This window comes from Pelobates fuscus, chromosome 13, assembly GCF_036172605.1.
Source record: "Pelobates fuscus isolate aPelFus1 chromosome 13, aPelFus1.pri, whole genome shotgun sequence".
Taxonomy (NCBI): domain Eukaryota; kingdom Metazoa; phylum Chordata; class Amphibia; order Anura; family Pelobatidae; genus Pelobates; species Pelobates fuscus.
In genome coordinates this window covers 44,459,763-44,478,452 of record NC_086329.1, presented here as the reverse complement: position 1 = coordinate 44,478,452, position 18,690 = coordinate 44,459,763, and the positions used below count along the sequence as shown (strand labels likewise).

Genomic DNA, 18,690 nt, shown 5'->3' with positions numbered 1-18,690 from the left:
CGGTATAAACATTGCATGCTGTGTGTTTATATAAAGTTTGCAGACCATATATGATGTTTAATAATATTTTTATTTTGTATTATTGCCAGAGATTCTCCAGCTGGCCAGGTCTGCCTTGCTGAATTCTCAGGGATAGGTTTATCATATTGCCATGGTAGCTGCTGACGCTGGACGTTACGTGCTGACGTCATGTGACCGGCACGTCGTTCTGTGTAGCAACCGCTGCTACGAATGCCGAGGACATGGGAATGAGTGGAGTCATGGAGCAGCCCACAGGCAGAGCAGGTAACTCGGGAGAGCGCGCTTCCTCACCCTTCCTTACCGACAGGCTGTACTCAAACCGCTCACTGCGCTGCAACCTGGTACCCACATTACTATACTGCCAGTCTGTACCCACACTACTATACTGCCCCCCCACTGCCTGGCTGTACCCACACTACTATACTGCCAGTCTGTACCCACACTGCTATACTGCCAGTCTGTACCCACACTACTATACTACCCCCCACTGCCAGTCTGTACCCACAATTACTATACTGCCAGTCTGTACCCACACTGCTATACTGCCAGTCTGTACCCACACTACTATACTGCCCCCCCACTGCCTGGCTGTACCCACACTTCTATACTGCCAGTCTGTACCCACACTGCTATACTGCCAGTCTGTACCCACACTACTATACTACCCCCCACTGCCAGTCTGTACCCACAATTACTATACTGCCAGTCTGTACCCACACTGCTATACTGCCAGTCTGTACCCACACTACTATACTACCCCCCACTGCCAGTCTGTACCCACAATTACTATACTGCCAGTCTGTACCCACACTACTATACTGCCCCCCCCACTGCCAGTCTGTACCCACACTACTATACTGCCCCCCACTGCCAGTCTGTACCCACACTACTATACTGCCCCCCACTGCCAGTCTGTACCCACACTACTATACTGCCCCCACTGCCAGTCTGTACCCACACTACTATACTGCCCCCCACTGCCAGTCTGTACCCACACTACTATACTGCCCCCCACTGCCAGTCTGTACCCACACTACTATACTGCCCCCCACTGCCAGTCTGTACCCACACTACTATACTGCCCCCCCACTGCCAGTCTGTACCCACACTACTATACTACCCCCCCACTGCCAGTCTGTACCCACACTACTATACTGCCCCCCACTGCCAGTCTGTACCCACACTACTATACTGCCCCCCACTGCCAGTCTGTACCCACACTACTATACTGCCCCCCACTGCCAGTCTGTACCCACGCTACTATACTGCCCCCCCACTGCCAGTCTGTACCCACACTACTATACTGCCCCCCACTGCCAGTCTGTACCCACACTACTATACTGCCCCCCACTGCCAGTCTGTACCCACACTACTATACTTCCCTCCACTGCCAGTCTGTACCCACACTACTATACTGCCCCCCACTGCCAGTCTTTACCCACACTACTATACTGCCCCCCACTGCCAGTCTTTACCCACACTACTATACTGCCCCCCACTGCCAGTCTGTACCCACACACCTATACAGCCCCTACTGCCAGTCTGTATCCACACTACTATACTGCCCCCACTGCCAGTCTGTACCCACACTACTATACTTCCCGCTACACTGCCAGTCTGTACCCACACTGTGTACTGCCCCCTATACTGCCAGTCTGTACCCACACACCTCGTTCTCCCTATACTTCCAATCTGTACCCAAACATCTTAATGCCACTATACTGCCAATCTGTGCCCACACAGCTCACTGTTCCATATACTGCCACCTATATACTCATCTACTGTGCCCTACTCTATTTGCCCATTTGTAATGGCAGCGTGTATTCAATCTTTTTTTTGTGCCATACCATTCTCTTTCCTCAACCTAATGCTCATGTCACAGTTTGTAATAATTTGTCTCAACGTGCTGCAGGATAAGCTGACGGAACATATGCCAGTAATAATACTAATATCCCTGGCACTGCCAGTCTGGGTCCCACTCCATTTGTAATGCATGTCACGTATGTGCCATCTTCCCCTTCAAATGCAATATGGCCCTCACTCTCTCCTTTCTATGCCAGCCTATAATACACACTACGTGCAATGCCAATCTGTCGCCCACTTTTTGCAGTGTGTTTGTGCCCACTTCTTCCCTCTACAATTCCAATGTTTTCCCCACTCCCCTGCTAAGCTACTCTGTGTCACAGTCTCCCAAAACTGCCAGTCTTTGACCCCTCCTGCCACACCATTTGTAATGCATGTCACGTATATGCCATCTTCCCTTTCAAATGCAGTATGGTCCTCACTCTCTCCTTTCTATGCCAGCCTATACTATGTGCAATGCCAATCTGTTGCCCACTTTTTGCAGTGTGTTTGTGCCCACTTCTTCCCTCTACAATTCCAATTTTTTTCCCCACTCCCCTGATAAGCTACTCTGTGTCACAGTCTCCCAAAACTGCCAGTCTTTAACCCTTCCTGCCACACCATTTGTAATGCATGTCACGTATATGCCATCTTCCCTTTCAAATGCAATATGGTCCTCACTCTCTCCTTTCTATGCCAGCCTATACTACACACTACGTGCAATGCCAATCTGTCGCCCACTTTTTGCAGTGTGTTTGTGCCCACTTCTTCCCTCTACAATTCCAATTTTTTCCCCACTCCCCTGCTAAGCTACTCTGTGTCAGTCTCCCAAAACTGCCAGTCTTTGACCCCTCCTTCCACTCCATTTGTAATGCATGTCACGTATGTGCCATCTTCCCTTTCAAATGCAATATTGCCCTCACTCTCTCCTTTCTATGCCAGCCTATATTACACACTACGTGCAATGCCAATCTGTCGCCCACTCTTTGCAGTGTGTTTGTGCCCACTTCTTCCCTCTACAATTCCAATTTGTTCCCCACTCCCCTGCTAAGCTACTCTGTGTCAGTCTCCCAAAACTGCCAGTCTTTGACCCCTCCTTCCACTCCATTTGTAATGCATGTCACGTATGTGCCATCTTCCCTTTCAAATGCAATATTGCCCTCACTCTCTCCTTTCTATGCCAGCCTATATTACACACTACGTGCAATGCCAATCTGTCGCCCACTCTTTGCAGTGTGTTTGTGCCCACTTCTTCCCTCTACAATTCCAATTTGTTCCCCACTCCCCTGCTAAGCTACTCTGTGTCACAGTTTCCCAAAACTGCCAGTCTTTGACACCTCCTCCCAGGACTCCTCTGAAACTGCCAGTCTCTCAACCCATTGCCCTGCAGATTGACCCCCTCCCACAGCCATGCCAGTTTGGACACCACCCCAATACTTCATCTGACCCTTATGCCCAAGCATTGCTTTTTTTTCTCCCATTATCTCCCCAGGCACATGTTTTGTAGGGCTATGGTGGTACACCTAACCCTGCATAGGTGTGAGAAGGTGTAATGAGTATTGTGTTACAGTAAAGATAAACCCTGTGTGACCAGAGGTAGCAGGATCAGACAGATGGGCTGTATACTGTGACTCCGAGCTATGCTGAGTAATCACACTGTAAATGGGTAAGAGCATAGCAGAAACATTGCTTGTCTTACACTGCACTACAGTGCACATTGCCCTTGTGAGGTCCGTTTACCTTCATTTATATTACTCATTTTAATTAGATTCAGCAAAGGGGGGGGTAATAAACCCTGGCTCAGTAGTATGTTTTGCTGGCCTATTACAGGAATGTATTGCAAGCAGTATTTCTTATATGGGGAGGGAGTCTCATGCAGGTATAGCTATCTACACATAAAATGTAGTGGGGATACAATTCAGGTATTATCAGGTTAGATGGGACATCCAACTCCCCAAAGCTAGTATATCACATACCTTTAAATCTATGCATTTCATATGCATGTGTAATTGTATTGTATGTGACTGTCCTTGCTTATGTAAAGTTGATGTGTTTGACTCCATCTACAACAGGCCAACAAATATAAAGTAAAGACAGGTCAACTATGTCTCCAAGTTTATGCTTTTTTTTTTTTTCTTCACAATGGAAATTTCTGTGTGTTAATCTTGGGTGGAAAATGGCAAGCAGTGTGTGAAGTTAGTCAATGTGTTTATTGATGAGGGATACTGGGTTGATGAGTGTTTAGCCGTGTACAAAGCTGGTCCTATAGCAACTATGTCTCTAATCACTACTCTCATAGCTATTAATGATGCTGGAACAAAAACACACACTATCAAGTTAAATGTTTCAATTGTATTTGGTGCACTTTTTCAAGAGAATTTTCTCTCTTCCACATTCTTCTCAGACCCCCAATACTTCCTTCTCACCACTTTTTTTTCTTTGCTTTTGGTAAGGGGAGTGATTTCACACATGGTACTTGCGCAGCTTTAAGATCCTCTCTGTCTCACAATCTCCCCTATTTCTGGCCATCTGCCCGTTACTCAGCCTGCTTCTCTCTTTACACAATGCCAGGTAGGGTTTACTCTATAGGATAACATTGCTTCAGCTCAGAACAGATTTGCTAGTAAATGGAATAGAGCAGGGGGTGGGGGTTGTGAGAGCTCAGCTTGTAAGACTGGGAATATCAAATGTTTGCAGAATAGAAGAAGCTGAAGCTCATCAAGTTTTAAGGATAGTATAGATTGAATGGAATTTACAGAAACTTCTCCCTACCTTTAGTATATTCGTATTTGCCCGAATCCAATGGGTGAGGGCCTGTGGGAGGACTTTAAGTCCGTCTGCCCCCCTGAATTTTATCATATGGGCATGCGCCAATGGGTAGGGACATTAGGTCCTCCTCCTGAATATTATTGTTTTGAATATTTTTATTGTTTTCACAATATGACGTCTTGCATCAAACTGATTTGTAATAAAGCAAGTGATTGCCCACGCAGGGGCTTAAGCATTGGTTTAACACAGTATATACAGTTGGTTGCCTGCGCAGAGGCGGATTTGTCTTTGCCAGTGTAGCTTAACTTTTTTGTTCACAATTGGTTGCTTTGTGTTTTATATTTTAGTGTACTGTGTTGCCTTTTTAGCTCTGGTAGAGCGTTAAGTAATTGCTTTGTGTTGACTAGTGTGTGCCAGTGCTGTGTGTTCGCTGGATGGTAAATGCAAATTGTCGCCTGTGCTGAGGCGCATTAATCAACTTGCAGAATAGATGCAGATTAAGCAATAATCAGAAATACAGAAAACTTTTCCAACTTTCAACCTGAGGTGCATATTTGTTTTTAGGCTGCTGTGGTTTAATATATAATGAAGCTATCTGGCTATCAGGTATGCAGTAATAAGCGACTTTACAGGCCATCGTGCAACAGTCTGTCATTATGCATGCAACGGCAGACAACCTCCATCCTTTGCTCCTATGGGCATTATAGCATGGCCTGTATATTCCTTTGGCGTTTTAGGCTGTCATAGTAATTTTATGCTGCTGTGCAATAATTCTATATGTAGCTATTTGGGTGTCAGGTTTACATTAATAAGCGACTGTACAGTCCATCGTGCAGCAGTCAGCCATTAAATATGCATTAGTGAACAGTATCAACTTTTGGCCCCTATGGGCATTATGGCCTAAACTGTACATTCATTTGGCAATTTAAACTGACTTGGTAGAGGAGAGCCAGCATCATATAGACAGAATAGGTAAAGACTAAGGATATAAATGCAACTTTTAAAATACAAATGCGAGCTATCAGTCGACTGGGTCGCCCTGTCAAGAGGGTCACCTATATACCACCTATACCAACTAGCATAACATATTATATGCAGAATGTGCAAAGCTTAAAAATAAAATAAGTAAGAAATGAATGTAGCTTGTGAAGTGCAAATGCGGGCCCGCGATCCGCAGGGCCGCTGTGTGAATTCCCATGTCCATCTGGGAAGGCCTCCCATGGTGCTGCCTCCGCACTGTCCCCGGGGTGCCAGGCCTCCTTCCCTCGCCCCCATTCCGCTCACCGCTCACCGGTCAGGTCCCCCACAGTTCCGTGGGCACTCAGGAGCTGAAGCTGTTCGTTGGGCCCCACCACAAAAGCCCTCCGGCCGGCTGCTCCCTGCACCTCCCCAGCTTTGCGTGGGTCCCTTGTGGAGTGTGTCCCTGTGTCTCACCCGACGCCGGCCACATACTTGGAGCCGGCGTCTGCCCCCCACGACCACCAGTCCGTCGAGGGGGTCGGTACAGTCCCGCCCCACCGGGCTCGCGGTGCCAGGGACTAGGCTTTCTGGGCACCCCAGAACTTGATGCCCGGGCACCCACCTCTCCCGCGGTCGAGGCCACGGCCTGGTTGATCTGTCCGGCACCTGGACCTGCCTGGGCCAGCGCGAGTCGCCCATGCCAGACCTTCCTGGTGCGTCTCCTTCAGGGATAAATGTTCGGGCGGGCTGTATACGTTGCCTATGCCCGGTCAGGCGGCCTGCTTGGGCCCTGCGCGGTATCTGCTGCCCCGGGGTGTGCCGCCGCCATGCGGCCTGAGTTACCCCACATCCCCCGGCCGGGTGGGTGGAAGAAAAAAGGGGGGGGGGGAGCGGGGCCGAGCCGCCCCTTGCCTCAGTGTATTCTTTCAGGCTGCTGTGTGTTGTGTCTCCCGTCCACCAGTCCGGTCTTATCGGCGGGAGTCGCCATTTTCCATGTGCGTGATGGTGCTAAGGCCTGCTTGTTTGTTTGCAGCGTTCCCGACTTGAAATCTGCCTCTGTTTGGGGTCTCCAAGAAGCTTAAGCTTTGCTGGTTAATTGTAGACCAGTTAATGCCCGTTCATGGTATAATGGGCGCTCATTTTCGTGTTTTTTTCCGGGCCCAGGCCGGGAGGCTCAGTGTTGTGCTGCCTCCCCGCCCCCCCTCCTCCTGAATATTATTGTAAGGGCCCACTCCCGCCACCTCCCCTTATAGAGTACCCCCCACAAGCTGACCATGGGTGGGGGTAGAGGGGGACATTACGAGGTTCTCCCTTTTCTTTTCTTTTTTTAATTAGAGGCTCCATATTGTTGGTGTGTCTGAGTATATAACAGAGCTCCACATCAATAATTCTCCTAGTAATGTGTCTTTAAACCACAATAAATGTTTAGAAACCAGTATGTGCAAATAAGATACATTGTTATTCCTCGAAATTATGTTTTAGATGCGAAAATTATTAGTAAGTCAAAAATGTATTTGAAAAATCACACCCAGAAATGTAAAGTGTTGATGGGTATTGCAATGCAATGATGAATATAGATTTACATTCTTATCCTGGCCTAGAAACCCTACCAATATCATGCTCCAATTTAGATTTCTGCCCTGATTTTCAAATCTGTTCTACTCAGTCACTCTATTTGTTTTAAGACATTACTGCTTTCTCCTTTCAAATCATACCCTCCCTTCTCACGTACAAAACTTGTACTGTTCGGACAACTACCCGTGGCGCGCATTATGGCATGATCTATAACTATTTTAATCCCTCAATGTATCTCATCATCATCATCCCTTAAAATGTATCATCCCTCTTCAAAGCTAATCATTCTGTTAATACAAGCAGTCATGCCCAAAGATATTCATAATGCATCCATTTGTTTCTGTCCGTTGTAGTGTTTTAAATTTTACTATAGTTATCCAGAACTGCAGATTTTGTTGGCACTAGATCAATAACTGATAAGTACTCAAAAAGCTTGTGTGCCAGCAGCCATATTTTTTTAGAACCCTGGCTCCTAGTGTTTTTAAGCCCAAGCTTAAATTATTGTTACACTATTACCCAAGGTTGCTTAAGGTAATATATGGCACTTTGCATCATAAATAAAACATTACACTTTTGTTCTTTTAAAGCTGCACTGCAGTCTGGAGTTTATACGTTGAAATAATGTTTTTGTTCTCTAGCTGGTTAGAGGTCCTCCACTACGTTCAATGTCCTAGACTGGTGGCTCTTTACCATTTTTTTTTGTCAGAGACCCTTGTTAGATGCATGTAATAAGCTTAGCAATCCATTATTCGCTGAACAGTTGGCTCAGAGGTCCATTCTTAATGTGTGATATATTTAAAGTAACACTCTATTGGCACCATAACCACTTTAGCTTAATGAGTTGTTTTTGGTGTATAGAGCATGCCCCTACAATCCTCTTCCATTTTAGGAATTAAATAGCTTTGTTTATGCAGCCCTAGCCACACCTGTGTAAATTTTTTAGTTTCCCTTTTAGGGGTCGTGTGTGTGTGATATAAAGTTCAATTAACAGGGGCGGAGCCAGCGGCCTCTTGAGTCGGATGCACATAGTGATAGCTCGGTACAGGCTTGCAGATATCTGCAGGTGACGACCTCTTACACTTCCCTCACAGGTCTCTCCTGCGGGGCTTCCCTCCCTGACGCTGATTGGGAAGAAAGCCAAAAAACACTGTACTGATCGAGTTAACTGGACGTTCCTGCGCGAGCCTGTTAGGCCGAAGCAGACTAAAATGGCACCGGAGGAGGCCTCTGCTTCAGCATCCTCAGATGAGAACAGCTTGCCGGAACAGCTATTGACCTTTCCAAAGTTATCTTCGGTCACCCAAGGGCCCCTGCATATGGGGATACTGCCCATTCCACTAAGGCAGACATCAAGGCTGTGCTTCTTGAGCTGAAAGCGATGTTTAAAGCAGAATTGTCACAACGGAGGAAGACCTAGGTGTCCTGAAGGTGACACAAACTGTGACAGATACAGTCCTTCACATATTGCAAAAGAGCAATGCTTACATACTCTGCCACATGGCCACCTTTGAAGACAGGACCAAGATGCCTCACTTTATTAGTAGGCTCATTGCTTCACTGTTATTGCCGAAACAATTAAAATCGGTCGCAATAAACTATTGTTTTCATTTACCTAGGGCCCTACAGGAGACTTCCAGAGATGTTCTTATGAAATTTGTGCGTGCTCAACAATATTTGAAAATTTATAAAAGTAGGCCAGATTAAATGTATTCCAACTTGTACTCCCTTGTCGTCTGGTTACTATGTGTCGCCTGGGGGTGCATAGAGCGAGTTACCTATTCGGCTCCAGGAAGGAGCGGTTCCAGTACCCCAGTCAAGCCACGGCGACACTGTGCAGTAGTGCTGCGGTTTTTCCCCTGTTCCAGCTTGGAAGCGGTTCTTTGGCGGAGCTACCCTGCTGGGGTAGTAGAGCTCCGTTACAGGATAGTCACGCGTGCGACCAGGAACACCCAGTCTAGGACTGGATATGTCCCGCCACACCATCCTTTGGAGGAAGTCCCTCAGGCTGCTGACATGGCATCTACGCAACCACCAGGTTCCTTATAAATGGGGCATGCACTGGCTCCTCGTAGAAAAAGATGGAAGAACCCACTCACTCACGCATCTATCCGAAGTGTACTTCGTATTTCGGGAACTGGGATTAGCAGCCGGATCCTTCTCGGTAGCATAGTGCTCTGTGGACCAGATAACCTCATTGGTTCCCAGAGCAACAACATCAAAATCCAGCAACCTACTACCATGAAGAGTGATACCGTATCTTGTCTACAATGCATGCCTGTTATATGCACTGGCTCCGTAAATGTTCTTTCAGTCATAGATGGCTTGTTTCCTTCCACCTTAGCCCAATACACCACTGACAGTCTAGAAAGCTCAGAAGGTGTATTAGATTGGCAGTTAGCATCTCCTACTAGGCTGAGTAAGTAACAGTCAGGAGACATGTAGCTAGGGATGCATTAATAGAAACAAGTGATTTAAATCCTAAATTGAACGCAGAGGCATTATCTATACTCTAAATCTGCTTCATTAAGTTACACTTGTGAAGCTTAGTGCCCTATTATTATTATTATTATTATTATTATTATTATTATTATTATGTTATTTATATAGCACCATCAAATTCCCTATGGGTCTCCATTGCACTTGGATGGCAGTGATACTACAGTTTATTGCACTTGTCTGAGAATCTTGAATGTTATGTACCCATTCCAAACATTGGGGTCTCATTAAGTTGATATGGTAACCCATTTTTTAGGTCCTGACACAAGGGGTTAAAGGGCCAACTCCATTGGAAAAAATTATATATATTTTATCTGTTGAGTAAATATACCACCAAAGAAAACATGCCTGTATTTTTTTTCCACGTTTTCTTTGGGCTTACATGGGGAAAAAACTACTTTCAAAAACTGCAGACCTGTTCAGCCTGTGCCAAGGAATTCTCCAATCAGAGGCTACATGTACACTACGTGTTAGTTATTTCAACATAATGTATATGTCCGGATGCAAGCATTGCATCTGGTAGTGCAGGGGTAGGCAACCTTTTAGCAGCACTGTGCCGATATAGGATTGTGATGTCCCGTAGCGTGCCGGTCCTATTTTTTTATAAATCGAGGTGTGTGTGCTGCCGTATTCTGCTTGTGTTATTTGTACTGTAATTGCTTTGTATCGTTGTATTTGTGCGTATATATGCAGGGCTGTCTTTAATAATGACTGGACCCTGGGCAAAGCATTTTCTTAGGGCCCCCTGGACCCTGTCCCCCCTTCCCAGGCATGCAATCACGTCCTCCACCTCAACACAGTGGCGGACCTAAAGTAGAGAGGTGCAAGAATTCTTGGCAGTCTCCCTGTTGCACGGGTGATTAAAAGGTAGATCCCCATCTGTCGTGCAACTCCAGAAATGCATTAACCGCTGGAGCTCTACCATTTACTCATGTTTGCAGGTCTGAATTTAGCACTAAGCAGTATTTGTGTGTTTTTGTGGAATATGTTTGTATGTGGTGTTGGCATGATTGCAAGCACACACACACACAGATATACTGACACACACAGAGACATACTGACATACACACAGACATGCTGTCATACAAACATACTGACACACACACAGATATGCTGACACACACATAGACATACTGACACACAAAGACATACTGACACACACACACTGACAGACATACTGACACAGACATACACTTTAAAACTCACCCTCCAGTTTCCTACCTTTCCTGCTGGTGGCTGAAGGCGTTGGGAGTTGGGAGTTGGGGTCTAGAGCTATTGGCCAGCCCCCTCCAATCTGCCTACTCTTCTTTCCTGCGCGCTCCTCTCTTTGTGGGAGGAAGTGATGCGTGGCCGGCACTTCCTCCCAGCCTGCTGCCGAAAAGCAAGGGGCCCGCTGTTAAAGCACCTCAGCGTGTGACCGGGTCCCTGCTGACAGAAGCCCAGCGGGTGGTCCTTTGTGCATGGGCCACCCGGTGGGCCTCCTTACTGTGCAGATTACCAGCCAGAGCGTTAGAAATAGTTGAGGCCAGCAGGGCTCACGGTGCAGCTGCCCAGTTTGCCCCGCGTTAAAGAAGGCCCTGCGTATATGAGCTATTATATTGTTTATGTTCATGAGTAGTTTATGGTATTGTGTATGATACATATGAATGTAAGCTGTGTATGGGTGCTGCTTGTGGAATTGTGTGTGTGTGGATGGATATGTCAAAGTGTGTGTTTGGTAGTGTGTGGGGGCTCTTTGGGGTATTGCATGTGGGGTTGTGTGCTTGTATGTGGATTGTTAGTGGTGTTTCGTTTGTGCGGATTGTGTGTATGTTTGTGCGTGGGCTGTCCATATTATTTGTATGAGGGGAGGGTTATTCTGCATTTCTGTGTATATCTAGCAGTGTGGGTAACTTCCCTGGGGTCCAGTGGGGACTAGTCCGGCCAGGTACAGGTCAAGGACAGGAGCTGCAACAGCAACTGCGAGCTGCTCTACTACAGTGTGGCTTCCTATTCACAAGTGCTGGGAGGAAGTGATCTGAGATCACTACCTCTACGTGTTGCAATGCATAAATTTAGGATTGTCCTTCACCACCTTTTCGGATTAGCAGATATCTAAAGTTTTACTAGGACTCCTGATAGGCCAGAGCCTGTTTGACTCTAGCAGCCTTGAGTGCCATGCAAAGACACCTCGAGTGCCGTGCATGGCACTAGTGCCGTAGGTTGCCTACCCCTGTGGTAGTGAATTTTACCAAAATATATCAAATGGCAATCCAGATAGTCCCAGGATGAGTGTGTTCACAGGTCTTGTTAAGTAACAATCTTAACATGTCAGTCTCCTGGTATGTCACTCTCCTTAAAGGACCACTATAGGCATCCAGACCACGTCAGCTCAATGAGAAACTGCTATGTTTACACTGCAGGGTTAATCCAGCCTCTAGTGACTGTCTCCCTGATAGCCACTAGAGGCCGCTTCCGCGTTTTATACTTACGGAGTCCAGTGTCAAAAAAAATGAGTCGGAGGGATTACTTATCACGCAAACCCAAAAGAAGTATGATTGTGCTAAACAAGAGATAAGTTAAATTGAACCTCGCTTGTAGTGATTGTTAGCACAAAGCTTGTTTAACCCCTTAAGACCGGAGGGCGTACAATTACGTCCTTTTTTAAGCAGCTCTAAACGCCGCCGGGCGTAATTGTACGCCCTCCGGGTTTTTTTTACTTACCCGGTCGCCGGCGATCGCGGTTGAGGGGACTCCCAGGGAGCCCCCCGCGGCACGTCCGCCCTCTTCAGCCCCCTCGGACCATGTGAGAGTGAGGTCCTTGCGAGGACCTCACAATTACATGGCCGGGATAGCTGGCTGCAGCAATGCCAGCAGGGGGACTAACTGTAATGACAGTCCCCCTGCTGGCTGCAAATTAAAAATAAATTAAATAAGTGTGAAAAAATCTATATATATATACTGTACTTAGATCATATATATATGATCTAAGTATATATATATATACACATATACATACACGCACATACACCGTCTAGGTGTATTTTACTATTAATATAGTAAAATAAACATAGACAGATTACACGTAGACTGATACTGATTAAATATATATATATATATATATATAATTATTGTTTTATATATATATATATAATATAAAAAAAAATATGTAAATACGTAATAATAAAATAAAATTTCAAAAATAATTAAAAATAAATAATTAAAAAATATATAGATGTGTGTTATTTCGTTCTAACTGTATTGTATTATATCAAAATACACGTAGAACGAAATAATATATAAATCTATATACATAAATATATACGTATATATCACTATATATATATATATATATATATATATATATTTATATACCTATAAATAAAAATATTTAAAAAATTATATATATATATATATATATATATATATATATATACGTATATATAAACATATATATATATATATATATATACATATATTAATTCTACACATATATTTATGTAATATTTTTACATAATTAGGTATCATAATTAATTACAATTAGCGGGACCTGCCTGACAACCCATGCCGAAAGTATAGGGAATTTAATTTGCTAGCACTATATTTAACCCTATAACTTTCCAAGACACCATAAAACCTGTACATGGGGGGTACTGTTTTACTCGGGAGACTTCGCTGAACACAAATATTAGTGTTTCAAAACCCAAGAATGAAAATTACCCCTATGATGGCATACCATTTGCAATAGTAGACAACCCAAGGTATTGCAAATGGGGTATGTCCAGTCTTTTTTGGTAGCCACTTAGTCACAAACACTGGCCAAAATTGGCGTTTTTTGCATTTTTCACACACAAACAAATACTAACGCTAACTTTGGCCAGTGTTTGTGACCAAATGGCTACTAAAAAAGACTGGACATACCCCATTTGCAATACATTGGGTTGTCTACTATTGCAAATGGTATGGCATTATGGGTGTAAATTTAATTCCTTGGCTACTATACAGTCTCAAAGGCAACGTAACCAATCTGGCGAATTTCGATTTCAAATGTAACGTGCTATATTTGACCCTGTAACTTCCCAAAACACCATAAAACCTGTACATAGGGGGTACTGTTTTACACGTGAGACTTTGCTGAATAGAAATATGTGTATTTTATTGCAGTAAAAGAAAACAGTATTATGACATTGACAGTTAAAATGTCATGTAGAACTAAAAAAATAACTTCTTATTTTCTCCCATTTTTTTCATATTAAATTCATAGCTAAATATTTGATATTAAATGAAAGCCCCGTTTCCCCCTGAATAAAATGATATATAATAAGGGGGGGTGCATTTAATATGAAAGATGTGAATTACGGTTGGACAGACATATAGCGCAAATGCCAGGTTTTGTTTACGTTTTGTTTTGTTCACAACTTGTCCTTATTTGGCTCAGTCCTTAAGGGGTTAATAAGGTATGTTTTGCATTGAGTAGCTCATGTGTTGTTTGTTTATACTCTTTTTGTTTTGTTTTTTTTCTTTTGTGTTAGTTAGCAGAGCCCAGTCCGTTCCTAGATATGGAATCTCAAGCCCTCTTAAAGGACATTTAAGTACGAAAAGCAATGGTAAGCAAACGCAGAATCCATTCTTTATTATTTTTAATGAACCGTACAATAAGGGATTCAACATGACTTGACTGTTATAGACTGGTACATTATGTACACAATTCACATGTATAACCAAGTCGTCCTTGTTCCAGGGCATATAAATCATTGTGCATTGTAGTGAATTGGAAGCAGTGTTCTAAGCAGAAACAGACATTTTATAAAGCAATCTATCCATTACAGCAGTATTCTTCAAACTCCTGGCCTCCAGATGTTGCTGAACTACAATTCCCATGATTCTTTGAATGACCTGAATAGCCAGATAGTCATGTGAATTGTAGTTCATCAACATCTGGAGGGTCAGAGTTTGGAGAATCCTGCATTTGAGCATAAAGCAATATAGCGGAGGAGTAGCACTGGCACATGTCATTATATGTAAAACATAACTTCAGTATTATTATTATGTTATTATTTATATAGCGCAATCAAATTCCGCAGCGCTTTACAGTGTGTGGACTAACAGACATGTAGTTGTAACCAGATAAGTTGGACACACAGGAACAGAGGGGTTGGGGGTCCTGCTCAATGAGCTTACATGCTAGAGGGAATGGGGTAAAATGACACAAAAGGTAAGGATAGTATTAGAATAATGACAGTTGCAAGAGAGGAAGTAATGAAGAAGTGGGTTTTTAGCGATTTTTTTTTTTTTTTTTTTTTTTTTTGAAGGAGTGAAGACTGGGTGAGCATCTAACGGAGGAGGGAAGCGAGTTCCACAGGAACGGTGCAGCCCTTTAAATTACTCTGGTTTCCGCATTCTTGTTTTAAAGTTAAAGAGGGCCACCGTGTTGGTTAAACACTGGAAAACCTTTAAAGTAAAGACACTATCTTTTCTGTCTAAGTAGCAATTGACTTATTGCAAAGTGTTACCCTCTGTTTCAGTAGATCAAACAATCCCTGATGCCATTAAACAGAATAGCCATGTTTCTTGAATGCTATTTAGCTACAGTGCGCTCATGGCTTCTTCCAGCGTGATAGAAACGTGAGTCAGTCTTAAGTTATAATATAGCCAGCTTTCCAGCTTTTGTGGGGTTTTTGTTGTTGTTTTAATTCCAACTGGTTAGTACTTCTACACTTTGTGACATAAAATGTATCACAGTATGTTATTTCCTGTTTTTAGCATTTTGCATTGGACCAAATAGCAGACTGAGTGATCAGTATCAAATCCGGGATCAAATGCTTGTTCACTACAATAAAATCATCAAGGCAAAAGGTAAAACGGTGTGTGCTTATTAGTTTAATACACAATAACATGTAACATCTTGGTACACAGATTTTGTTTTGTTTTTTAATGCAAAAAGGATAGCATTATTTTATTTCGCTCATACCCTTATGATGTCAAAATGGGGGTTAAAAATCACAAATTTTGACCAATCGATCAGATGTATGTACCCCCACTGGACTATCGTATTGAGGGGAAACAAACATCAGGAGAGTATTTTTTTTTTAATTTCTAAATGTGCTAGTAAATTGACAAACACAATGTGTACATTCGCTTTCATTACTTGCTTGAAGCAGATCTGGCACCATTGCCTTTTCTGTTTTGTGAGTTCACGTTAACTCAAATAAAATGTCCTTCAGATTTAGTTCAACAGTAAAAGTCACCCTGCATAAAATTCCAAAATTGTCTCCATCACTTAAAATGACCACCAGATTTTAACTCTGTCTGATTTTCAGTGGGAGTTTAGAAACTGATTGCGTTTTAGACCTTGACCGAGGATTTGATTTTTCTCTTCTCAGGAGAGAATTTCAAACGCTGTATGTGATGCCTTTTGCAGGTAGATAGATTTGTATACAGCAAGTACAGGTTTAGTTGATATTCCCTGCAGTTCTCGGGCTCAGGATCTTACATGTATTTCACCAGTATATTGCTTTCATTATTGATCTGGAACAAGTTGTATTCATTTATGTTAAAGACTAGTCCCATCTGGATAGACATAAAATCAAGGTACAAACATATATATTAAAAAAAAACAATTCTCCACTATATATGAAAAGAAATCAAAAAGCAACATAAAAGATCATTCATATTTCTCATGTATTAAGTAAAATCTATCTCATATTGACTTTACGCAATAGCCGAAGATGTAACAAGGTTTAATCTATGCTGTACTAGTAAAGTGAACTAGTCATCTGCATATCATATCTACTTGAGCCAACCTCAGACCAGACATTGTGCACATGGGCATTAATTCAGAGGCTTCTCAATAAGAAGCCTCTGCTTTGTTATTTCTTTGTTAAGAGACTGAAAGTCTCTTCTGGGGGAAAAAGGGGGAGGACTAGTTATGAACGCAGTTCATAAGATCTGCAGCATTTGCAAGTTCTTTTAAGATATTAAGGTATATCTACTAAACAGTGATTTTTTATTTTAACCATTTGGGCAGTGGAGTGTTCCTTTAATAAAGGGCAAAAACACTTAAAGGGCTCTGAAACCACAAAAGGGCCCAGTGCAGCCAAGAGCTCTCCCTAAATAGGGAGGTTCTGTACAAGATTGGCTCTGCTTCTTGCAAGCATTCAGCACAAAAAGGTAGCACCTGCGTTAACCACAGGTGTCCCACAAATAGACAATCAAGGCAATTCAGGCAGGTAAGTAGCAACCAGGCAACTCAAAATTTTCCACAGTAAGCAGAATGTGGGAAACGGGTTCCCCTAGAGCCAGTCGGAGAGTGATGACCCCCCAGAACTTCTTTTTCTTGACACCTATAAAGTGTCACCCTGGCATGTCTGTCATGACATGGGCACTCAATAAAGCAGACTGTCATCTACATGTATATATGGCAAAGTCCACTTAATGTGAGATTATAATCTGTACGTAGTAATTTCTTTTCCTCTCAATATTTCAGCTGCCATTGATTGCTCACCCCCGAAGAGTATATCGAGAAGCATTAAATGTAAGTATAATTTTTTTTTTTTTACCAATTTACTATTTTTTACACTGCACTCTTCCTGCCTGGGAGTAATGAGGTTTATACTCATGGGCAATCACTGCAGTTTGCGATTGCCACCATTAATTTAGTCTGCTTCCAGTTACTGAAATGCTACATCATTATTTGGAGGCTGACTGTAACTCCTGCCAGTCTTGGGCAAACATACGTAGACAAATATATGAATATGTAGGTTTTAAATGCTTTGTCAGACCTGCTCCTTTGACCACATTGTTCTACCCTTGCTAGGAATCTACAACAAATTAATGTAAGTGATGAAACGTGCTGTATACTCATACATATGAAACAAATTTGGTTAAATTTTTTTTTTGTTATGAATAATATTTTGCTTGATAAGTCACTGCAGTTTATTGTGAGAAAACCAGCGGTAACTGCTATTAGTTCAAAGAAATGTAAAACGACTTTCAGTCGTATGTTAATAATTTTTAGATTCGAAGGCCATTGAAAATCAGTCATTTAAAAATGCAATATTGTGTGGGAAAACCGTAATGTATCAGTAAGCAAAATGTCCCTAATGGATCTCTCTCCAGGTGCACTTGGCTCTTTTGTATAAACTATTTGTCAAAGGGTAAAAAATATCATCCAGAAAAGAGAGTGAGGAAGAGGGAGGAAAATAAGGAGGGGGAGAAATGCTTGCCACCCAATTTCAGCCTGCTCTGTAGGCTAGGCATATCCACAAGTGATTTGGGAAGACTTGGAGTATCACAAGAATCAGTCCATGGGGACCTTAAGTTGCCAAGCACATCTTGTAAAGCATACTGTATATATGTTTGGGCTATCTGTAACCCTCAAGATATATTTTAATATACTTCTCGCCAAAATGCCTGTGCACTGTATATATCACAAGTTTAACCAGGCACTTTCCAGCGGAGGTGGAGGGGCGGGCTTGAAATTATTCTACACAAAACAGGTCTCCATACTCTGCCAATCAGATGCGTATCATGAAGGAGCGTTGAATCTAATGCTTCTCTGTGAGCATTGGGCATTGTCCTGCTGTGCGTAAAGGCACAGAACTTAACCTTCCCACTAGAAGTGTGTACTCTGACTATACAGATTAATCAGAGTCATACAGCAAAGGAGTTAAGAAAACCAGGGATTTTTTGTAGGAAATGGCTTCCATATACAAAGCTATACTTAGATTTCTCAGATCAGTCCAATCTACTTAAAAACTAAAACTGCATATAATGAAGAAAGGGACTGCACTCATGGTTCTCACACCGTGCCTAAAAAGAGTAGATGTCCCTGACCACCTGGCTGGCAAATCCCTAAATTGCTTGTATATTTGAAATAGACGGTTTAGGCACTCAAAGGTTCTTATAAAGTGCAGACTTTAATAGGAATTGCAAGCAGAGAGTGGCAACGTTTCAGCCAACAATAGCATTTGTCATGACTTGACAAAGGTCATTGTTGGCCAAAACTTCACTTTCTGCTTGCTGTTCTTATTAAATTGTACAATTTAT

The 18,690-nt window shown here is 43.0% G+C and overlaps 1 protein-coding gene across 1 annotated transcript in view; it reads left to right on the top strand.

The window, feature by feature from the left end:
- The first annotated feature begins 202 nt into the window (after positions 1-202).
- SPATA7 (spermatogenesis associated 7) overlaps positions 203-18,690 on the top strand; it is a 66,463-nt gene continuing 47,975 nt past the window's right edge. Inside the window, exons 1-4 of the mRNA XM_063438961.1 lie at positions 203-285; positions 14,175-14,249; positions 15,406-15,498; positions 17,129-17,176. Coding sequence (XP_063295031.1) covers positions 243-285; positions 14,175-14,249; positions 15,406-15,498; positions 17,129-17,176 — 259 coding nt within the window. The 5' untranslated portion in view covers positions 203-242. The remainder of the gene's footprint in view (positions 286-14,174; positions 14,250-15,405; positions 15,499-17,128; positions 17,177-18,690) is intronic.